The sequence below is a fragment of the Monopterus albus genome, unplaced genomic scaffold (genome assembly GCF_001952655.1).
Source record: "Monopterus albus unplaced genomic scaffold, M_albus_1.0 scaffold45.1, whole genome shotgun sequence".
NCBI lineage: Eukaryota > Metazoa > Chordata > Actinopteri > Synbranchiformes > Synbranchidae > Monopterus > Monopterus albus.
In genome coordinates this window covers 1,031,549-1,041,280 of record NW_018127925.1, presented here as the reverse complement: position 1 = coordinate 1,041,280, position 9,732 = coordinate 1,031,549, and the positions used below count along the sequence as shown (strand labels likewise).

Below are 9,732 nucleotides of genomic sequence, written 5' to 3'. Positions count from 1 at the left end.
AAATGCTTTTATTGATGATTTAGAACAGAATTGATCAGCACATTTTATTCTTCTCCTTGGATCAAAGTGTATCAATGGACAGGAAGCTGTGATGTCATTAACTGTATGCATCTTTTTCAGTCTGCGATTGGCCGGAGGGTGCAGCCAGTGGGAGCTCAAGGGTCAATGCAGGCTCTGCCCCAGACTCACCTAGAGCAAGACAGAGTTATAACTCTTAACTAGAGCTGTTTCTGCTCCTGCAGGGTGATGTGATGATAACGTTGCTTTTTGGAACCTGCTCTGTTTCTTTTAACAGTGGTTTTGCTATCATTACTTTAATTGTAGAGATTCAGGAAAACAAAAGGTTAGCTTCTGAGAGAGTTCAGAATAAATGTAATGTCATGCTTCTCTGAGTCAGAAGGAAAGCAAAGATTAGGCCTGGGTAGGTAGCCTCAGCCTGCAGCCCAAGCCTAATCTTTGACTCAGAGAAGCACGACAAACCATTTGACTGACATTACATTTATTCTGAACTCTTTCAGAGGCTAAACCCTTGCCCCGGTAACAACTTCTTGTTCCCTGAATGTGTACCACAGAGAAGGTGATACGGGAAATGCAGATTAAAATAAAGTGAGCTTATCCTTGAAGTGGTCTGAAGCACAGTCAAGTGAACTGGTAGACTGAAGTGGAGTAGACAGAGTAGAACAGTTGAGTCCAGTAGAGTGGACTTTTTTGATTTAGTGGGATATAAGACTGCAGTGTTTATGTATAAAGCCAGGAACAATTTATTACCTGGTGGAATTCAAAAACTATTTAATGAAAGGGAAGGGGGATATAATTTAAGGGGTCAGTTAAATTTAAAAGTGCATGCTATACGTACAACCAAAAAAAGATTTTGTATTTCCATAAGTGGGGTAAAACTATGGAATAATTTAAGTGTGGACTTAAAAAATAGTAATAGAATTGACGAGTTCAAATGTAAATATAAAGGTGTGTATCAATCAAGATATATGCAAGAACAGGCTCAATGATTATATTTTGTAACCATTCTTTAGTATATCAATTGTGTGATTTAAGACTGTTATATTCTTTTTTAGTATAATGTGTGTGTGTGTGCAGAAGTGAATCATTTATTGCTTGCAAACCAATGATGTAAGATGATGTTATGGGGTAGGACTGGATAAGTCTGACTTCTTCCTACTCCATTCAAGCATGTACTAGGTATAAGCAAATTGATATTGGATTGTGTGTAAAAATGGGTGTTGTTATATCAACTGTTTTATATGCTTGAAAAAATCAATCAATCAAATCAAATCAAATCAAATTAAATCAAATCAAATCAAAATCAAATCAAAGTTACCACCAAAAGGAACATGTAAAAACATCCAGCTTTAAAAGACCTGAGGAGTGGACGTCCCACTCCAGTGAATGCAAAAAATGAAAAAAGCACTCATCAGTCTGTTTATCGGGACTGGTAACGTATGTCAGGCAGATTATGTGACACACAGGCTTTCAAAGAATTTAATGCTACACTTGATCCCAAATTCTAAACTGCGGGGGCTGCATGCATCAATTCATCGATTACACTGAAAATGCAAAGTACAACTTGGAGAGTCAAAAACATAGTGAGAGAGGCTTGTAAAGTAACACTTTATGTAGATGGCTGGACTAAAAAGAGTCTGACTAGATCATTTTTGGGAAAATCTACATGTTTTCACCACCAACCTCAGCATACTCTGCTCAGTTTGCCTGGCATTTGTCATCCACACACTGTGGAGATAATGGTAAAGCGCACAGACAGGACTAAACTGGTCAAACATTTAAATTGTGGTCTTGCCTTTTGTGTATTAACAGGCTTTACCAGTCTGAAACAAATGCATTGCTCATGTTAGTGAAGTTTAAATGTTTGTATCTTTATGATTAGTAGATTGTTTTTCACACAGGTCCTTGACAATTTCTACCCTAAAACTGAAACTAAAATAAACTAAATAGAAATGAGCCCTTGAAATAAACTGGAACTAATGAAACCATTGGTGGAACTGACTAAAATTAAATGGAAATTCAAGTTGAAATAAAAAAAACTGACAGTGGAAAACTGTTATAACTCTGGTGGGTGTACAGCACAGCATGTGTGTTGTAGTACTGCATGTGTGTGTGTGTATGCTGCGACACTCACTGAGCTCCTCGGACAGTGCGGGGAACTCGTAGATGTGCTCGCATGTGTTCTTGCTGCTGGGCATGCAGAAGCCAAACTCAAAATCAAAACTCTTGAGCAGCTGGTCACGGAAGTAGTGTCTCTCAATCATACGGAAGTTGTTGATGGGGGTGTCTCCCACTGTGAACTCCACTCTGCAGAGAAGCAGGGAAACAAATGTGGACCAGTGTGGGAGTACATAAAAATACAGTCTTTCTAGATGGCTTAAATGTCAGGTAAACCTGAGTTATTTCAACACATTTTCTTAGTTTTACAAACCTGAGTACCTGCTGACATGAGAACAACCTCATTCCAAGAAAATCCACTGTGGCAAGAGAGACAAGCAGCTGATCACACGTGTAGTAAACAAACCAACAGCTGATCCGGATCATCTAAACGCTTCAACTGAAGTTAAAACTGAAAGTCAGCATACCTAAAAATATCAGTAATAATTCATCTTTGTACAAAATAATTGTAAGCGTGCACATCTATGATAAGCACCATATGTTGGCACCATTTGTGACCTCAGCACTTTGTATGTTACTCTGTGATTCGGACACACAACATTTGTCATGTGAACTTTAGGGGGGGAGTCAAAATATGACTGTTTCTCATTTATCCAGAGGCATCTTTAAATGTATTTTTATTAAGTTATATAAGTCTGATTTCTGTCCAGAGTTAAGCTTGATCAGTACAAACCCAGTCAAAGGTTTTGATTGTCTATGCTGGTTTTCTTCTTCGGGAGTGGAAAATAAAAACTTCACAGTGCAGGCGTTGGCAGTAGCTGCCACAGACTGTGGAAAAACTGAAATTCAGTGTTGGTTTCACACTGGGCAAACATTTTGGGATGTAGGAAAACATTTGCAGGATCATAAAACACCTTAAGATACAAATAGGTTAAAAAGAAAAACACTTCAGTTTTCTCAGGTTTTACAGAGGGAAAGTTCTTTTGTCTGAATCATGAAGCAACATACGGAGTGTCACAGTCACAAACTAATAGATGATTTACCCAGGAAGTCATCTATAAACTGCGATGGACAGTTTAGAAATTTTTTTTACTGGTCCTGTTCACCTCTGGGAGTTTGTTTACAACCTGTCTGGCAGTCTGGCTTCTTTTTAAACAAACTGTCAGATTGCAGTAATTACTGTAACCGAGTGCAGTGTTCTTATTAAGAGTGATAGCTAAAGCTTTGAAAATAATGAGAACTGGCCTTTAAATTGGCTTTCCAATTGAACAGTCAACAGTCTTTCTCCAGCACGACGCTAAATGTGCACCACCCAGAGCACCGACAGCTATCCGGTGCCTGACTCAGCAGGTGGGCTCGGCTGCCCGTATGTTCACACTCCTCATCATCAGTCAGTCATCCCCACAGTGAAACCCACACACCTCCTACAGCCGCTCTGTGTCTTCTGTGTGAGCAGCAGTTGAATAGACACTATTGCATCAACGTGAGTTGACTCAAGGTCTCAGGACTTTGACTTACGTGGCTCCAACCTGCCGCAGCTGCAGAAAGGCTGGGGTGAACTGGTATCGGACAAAACGGCCAGCGTTGGGCTCACAGTGCTTTTTACCTCCCACTAAAGAGGAGATGTTTAAAAGAGAAAAAGTGAAACACGCCCATTTATTATTTAGTTAGTTCACAAACTGAGCTTTTTCTTTTGGAGCTCACGGTCTTTTCAGTGTCTGACAAGAAAAAAATGATCACGTTCTATTATTTTTTGATATCCTCTGCATATCCAAAATATCACACAATAAAACCTGAAATATTTGACACTGCTTTAAAGCACACTATGAACAGTAAGATAAAACACAAGTGGCTAAGAAATCTTAAACATTACCCCAGTCTTACTAATGTATTCATTAGGTTGTACATCGGCCTCTCTAGTCTCCAAGGCTTTGAGCTGACCTGGCGTTGGAGGTTTAGTAATCTCGAACAGCACTGTCCCTGTTTCCATGTCACGGATCTTAAACCTGGTGAAGTCGATCATGTGGACATTTTCTTCTGGAGAACAAAGATAGTCTGAAAAAGAGATTTAAAAAAAAGCCTTTTGACTGTATTTGCACACTTCAGGACAGTCTGTTTCTTCATGGTATCACTGTGAATAATGAAAGTTGTTCATGTCAGGCAGAAAGCTTCTCTCTGCCAGGATACAGTAATACAGTGTCTGTTGTTACAGGCATGTCTAAACTCATAACATTTGCATGGATTCAAACCTGCTCCATGTTGAATATGTTGACCTATGTTACCTCAAAATTAGTCCAGAAAGCTACTTTTCACATCACGTCTTTCTCTGCCCCAAGACACCGACAATAAGCCTCCATTGACCACAACAATAAAAGCTCAGAGAGCACTCCAGGTCACATTTTAGGAACTGCCAGGCCTATTCAAGGAAATTTTCTTAAGTGTCAAGTTATTAATCTCCTCTGTCTGTACTTGTACCACAGCACAACCTGGGTTTATAACAATAATGTAATTTAAAATTAGCTAGAGTTACCACCTAGTATGCCTCCACCAAGCATTCAAGTTGCAGTTTACAGGCATATCTGTCCCGACCCCTATAATACATGCAGTGAAGACTCTAAAGGAATTTTAAAAAAGGTTTGTTTTTTTTAATTTGCAGAATGGAAGTTATCATTATATTGGGCACTAGTTATTGCTGTCTTCACTTGGAGACTGTTTTTACAGGGGAGTACAGAGGACAGATAGAGAGTTGTGCCACATCATCCTTGAGTTCATGTGGACGTTTGTGTCAAGGTGTTCCTGAGATATCGCGTTTTTTAAAGTTTTCCACATAATACAGAGTAAACTTTTTCACGTCATGTCAATTTTTCAGGTATTTACTGTACAGCTCATTGAACACAATACTACACTATCAGAATTGTTCCTGTCTGCTGAAGACAGTACATGCTTTGATTTCCTCTTGCTTCGACTATTGCAACTCACTCTAAGTAGGAATCATTGAATCAGTCTTACAATTTTTTGCCTGCAGCTGGTTTAAAATGTGCCAGCGAGACTCTGGAACAACAAGGACAGACCTTATCCCCACAACTCTGGCCTCTCGTCACTGATTAGCAGTAAAGTACAGAAATGATTTTAAGACTTGAAGAGGGCTGTACATAGCAGACAGCCAGGGAGTCTGGTAGATTCGGAACAAGTAAGCCATGAAGAAGGGGCTAAAACTATACCTGAAAGTATTCAATTGCTGCTCAGAGGGCACCCAAAGAGGTTGGAGGAAGTTAGGGAGGACGTATAAAGTATTAGAGAACATTTCATAAAGGTGAATGCACACTTTTCCACTGATATGATTTTCATTATTTTACTATAACTTTCTTTTTATACACTCCCTGACCATTTTTGTTACTTCTGTTGATGAAGGAACATTTGTACTAGCTGAATGTGCATTAAATATTATGTTGCTGAGAAAAATAATAATAATTTTGTTGCTCTTTTTCCATTTCAAAGTAAGGGGATACAAACTTTTGCACTCAACTATATGTGTGTATTTAGCTGTGTGTGTGTTCATGAATGTCTACTTGTGCAAGCACATGTTAGACGCTTCTCTGCCAGCGGGACACGATTAGACATAAGGGGCTTATTGTGTTGTAGCATCACATGTGTTAACACACTCACAACACACACTGCATTTTATGTGTGTATTCATACATGCATATGACTGTACACACAGACTTGCATCCTCTGCTATTTTCAAGGGTTAGGGAGCAGATGGGCCACACAGGCTTTAGCCACCTGTTTGAAGATATTTATAGACTGTTTCATAAAGCAGAGAACACTGTACCGGACACTTTGTTTAAAGTGTCCCTTCTTGAAACAGCGCCACTGTTTAGGGCTTAATACAGTGGGTGGCACATTTTGAAAAGTAATGTAGAGGTAGGTGAATATAACAAACTTCATGTGACAGTGGGCTACACAGATTTCTTAATTAATTAAAACAGAAATGTCTGCCATCAGAACATCTGTCATCTTGTTCTCAAGGTGGGACACTCATGCAGAGAAATGCCACTGACTGATTAGAACATTTAAATGCAAATATTTTATTGACAGAGGTGTTAAAGTCAGAGTGCGTCATCGTCAACCCACAGGCGTGACTCGACTAACCTTATCGACAGCAGAGCAAGGACAGTCTCTTGAAGGAAAACGAAGCCCAAAGTCTCTTTCCAGGGTTGGAGAGCTGCTGTTTGATGCAGTGCCCGCTAGTGCCAGTTTATTTGAAAAGAATATTTTAAATACTGTATGTGCCAACTGTTGGTCTGATACAGAGATAAACTGTAATTCAAGTCTGTTCCTGCAGGCACAAATTTACAGTGCGCATTTAGGCATTTAACAATAATTCATGTCTACTGCTTTAGAAGGCTCTAAAACACAAATGCACCAGGCACAGTGAGTGTGTGATGTCTGCGGTTCAAGTCCAGCTGTCGACCTTTGTTGCATGGTCTCCCCTTCTACTGTATCTCTCTCTCATTTCCTGTCTGCCTCTCAGCGACCCACTTTCACCTATATATGCCCTAATAAATGTGAAATGCCCCTCCCCCCAAAAATCAACAAATCATAACCATATTACTGTCAGGTTTGCCCGGCTGCACCTTCCTCTCTTCTCTCTTTCTCGCCCTAGTCTGCTCCCTCACACTGATTCTCTTGATTAGACACACCTGCCCTGATTTCCTGACACCCATCAGCTGCACCTCTTTGTCTCACTCCTTATTTAAACTCAGCTCACCCTTCACTCCCTTGCTAGTTCTTTCTCTGTCATCAGCCTTCCTTAGATTAGTACGTTGCTTATTTCTCGTTGTTTCTCGTATGTTGTATATTCTTAGCGTCTCTCAGTATTTTTGGACCTCTCCTCTGGATCCTGGCACCCTCAGCTCCACCATCCCAGGTCGATGCACAGTCTCCTCTTTAACTGAACTCTCCCATTACCTCCTCAGTTCTACCGGATCTACTCACGACCAGCTCAGGAGTGATTCCTACCCCTGCAGCCCGACCCATCATCACACCACGGACTATAACTACTGCTACTGCTGGTCGACACCCGGTTGTATTCACTCCTTCACGTTTGTATATATTATTGCACTACTTTACTGTAAATAAATATCACTACTTGCACCGAAGCCAGCCGCCTGGGTCTGTTAATTTCTCCGCTCGCTCACCTTTGTGTCGAGCGTATTCTAACATGCAGATTGTGAGAAATCTTAGCAGTGGCGTAAGGCGAAAACTTATTGGAATATGAAATTTTATCCAAGAAAAGACCACACTTGTACATTGTTCAAAACTCTGACATGACATGCTTCTCCATCTGTTTAGCATACCTCCTGCATGAGGGGCAGGTAAGTGTCAACAAACAAATCAGCAGGTAGCAAATAGAATAGGGGCGTATATGTAGGGAACTGGACCAGGAGATAACGCGAGGCAGGTGGATGCAATGATGGATGATTATGCTGGTGGGAACATGACAGGCAGTGAAAGACAGGGAATCCAGGGAAAAACAACAGAAAAAACAGGAAGCACGAGTCCACAAACCATAACATTTTCCTAAATCCTTTGCTGACTTTTCAACATACAACTCTACCTGCAAGATTATTTGGTTTGAATGGTTCCTTTTTCTGTTACTGTGCATGTCTGTAATGTCTTAAGGCTAATGCCCAAAATAATTCTGTTATCTATAAATGTTCCAGACAAAAATGTGACATTGGTGTGACATTGCATGTGTACATCAGTATGTTACATAACAATTTTGCCCCCACATGGTACTGCATGTAAATCGGTGTGACATCACGAATAGCAGCTTTGCCTTGTTTGAAACACTTTGAGTGTTGTGCTGCAAAGACATCACACACAAAATCACAACAATGCAAGAACCATACATTCTGCAGATGTTCACAGACAGACGAGTGTGTGTAGGAGCCTGTCAAGATGAGCTTCAACATCAAAAATTCAAAAAACAGACTAATCCTCTGAAAGGTTGGATAAGACAGTCACAGATGACAGTTGTTTCACTTGTGTGTGGGTGAGAGAGAGGAAAAAGCACTGTGCATGCCTGTATCTATGCTATAATAAGTATGTCAGTGTGAGAGTGTGAGGTTGAACATGTGTGTACTGCTACTGTTGCTAAAGCTGCTGTTTTCTGATTGGCTGCTGCCCACACACGCACTCAATGTGCAATGTACACCCCACTGGCACTAAGATGTGTGCATCACAAGGGGAGAGGGGTATAAAGGGTAAAGAGAGGAATAATACAGAGGAGAGGGAAAGACAGTGGTATAGAAAAAGAAACACTGTACGGTCTCTCACGATCATCCCGCTGTAACCAGCTGACATCACACCACCTGAGTAGCTGGAACAGCAGGTAAGACATAACTGTCTTTATGTTTTCTGTGCTTTTGCTTGTCTTAAACGTTTAGTGGGATTTATGAGACATTGATAAGACTATGAAATAGTAACTGCTGATATGATTCTTTGTGCAGACAGGAGACATTCCTGTGGTTTACACTTCTGAGAAGACCTCTATCCAAGGTGCTCTGTCGTGAAGCAACAGAGTTATAGTCTATTCCTTATGGAGAAGTGTGAGCTGGAATTTTGTATTTATATTTTTATACTGTATTAATATTTCCTTAATCTGTGCCAAAGCCAAATCAAGGATAAAACTTTACAGAGCTTACGAAGCTTCTACAACATATTGACTCATGTTTGTCTTTAACATATAGCTTGTTTTGTTTTATACCTTTTATTTCTAAGAAATTTGTTTTTAATCTAGCAACTCAAGAGCAACCATTTCTCTGATTTTTACCCCAGTCATGAAATGACCTAATTTAACATCACTTGTCAAAGGCAGGTCTGATGTCAGTCCTTCAGAATCCAGAACAAGCTTCTTTCTAGAGAAACTCACATTATATTTTTGGCTCCCTAGCGATTGTCTAAAGGCATTCTGGTAAATGTAGGACATTACTGACAGAGCTAGAAAATGGCAAGGGAGGAAAACTGGTGTAATAATAATAATAATAGTAGTAATAAAAATAGCATCCTTTGGATTACACAGATTAAAAATCAATGACAAGAGAAGGGAGTTGTTTATTTAGGCTGATGGATTTAATAAGCCTCAACATGTTGGATTAAACCATGTTTAGTAATATTTCTCAAGATGGTTGATTAAACTTGCACAATCACATTTACAGTATCTGTGACATCGTAATATAATACTGAATCACAAATTTTGGAAGAAATTATACAAAGCTCCATAAACCGCATAGGAATAATTGAACTGCATGAAAATTTGACATGGTGGTTGTTAGGTTATTTCTTAGTTAGATAGGTATGGATTAGAGATCTGTTGTCTATGAATGTTTAGTGCAGACAGGGTGACTAGCTTGGGCTGTTAACTATTCAGCCTGCAGGCACGTCAAGGATACAGGAAAACTGCTGTTAGTGTCAACTGTAATGCTAGTCTTAATATTTGTCTTAATGTGTAAGGTTATGTCCAATTGTTTAGATACACACCACGAAAACAACAGTCACGCACCTTGACTTTGCCTCATGTTTTGGCTAAAC

At 39.8% G+C, this 9,732-nt stretch overlaps 1 protein-coding gene across 1 annotated transcript in view; it reads right to left on the bottom strand.

The window, feature by feature from the left end:
- Positions 1 to 9,732, bottom strand: part of unc119a1 (unc-119 lipid binding chaperone a1) — a 28,267-nt gene that overhangs the window by 3,405 nt on the left and 15,130 nt on the right. Inside the window, exons 2-4 of the mRNA XM_020600197.1 lie at positions 4,078 to 4,191; positions 3,655 to 3,748; positions 2,153 to 2,325 (exon numbers count right to left, since the gene is read on the bottom strand). Of these exons, the coding sequence (XP_020455853.1) occupies positions 2,153 to 2,325; positions 3,655 to 3,748; positions 4,078 to 4,191 (381 nt within the window). The remainder of the gene's footprint in view (positions 1 to 2,152; positions 2,326 to 3,654; positions 3,749 to 4,077; positions 4,192 to 9,732) is intronic.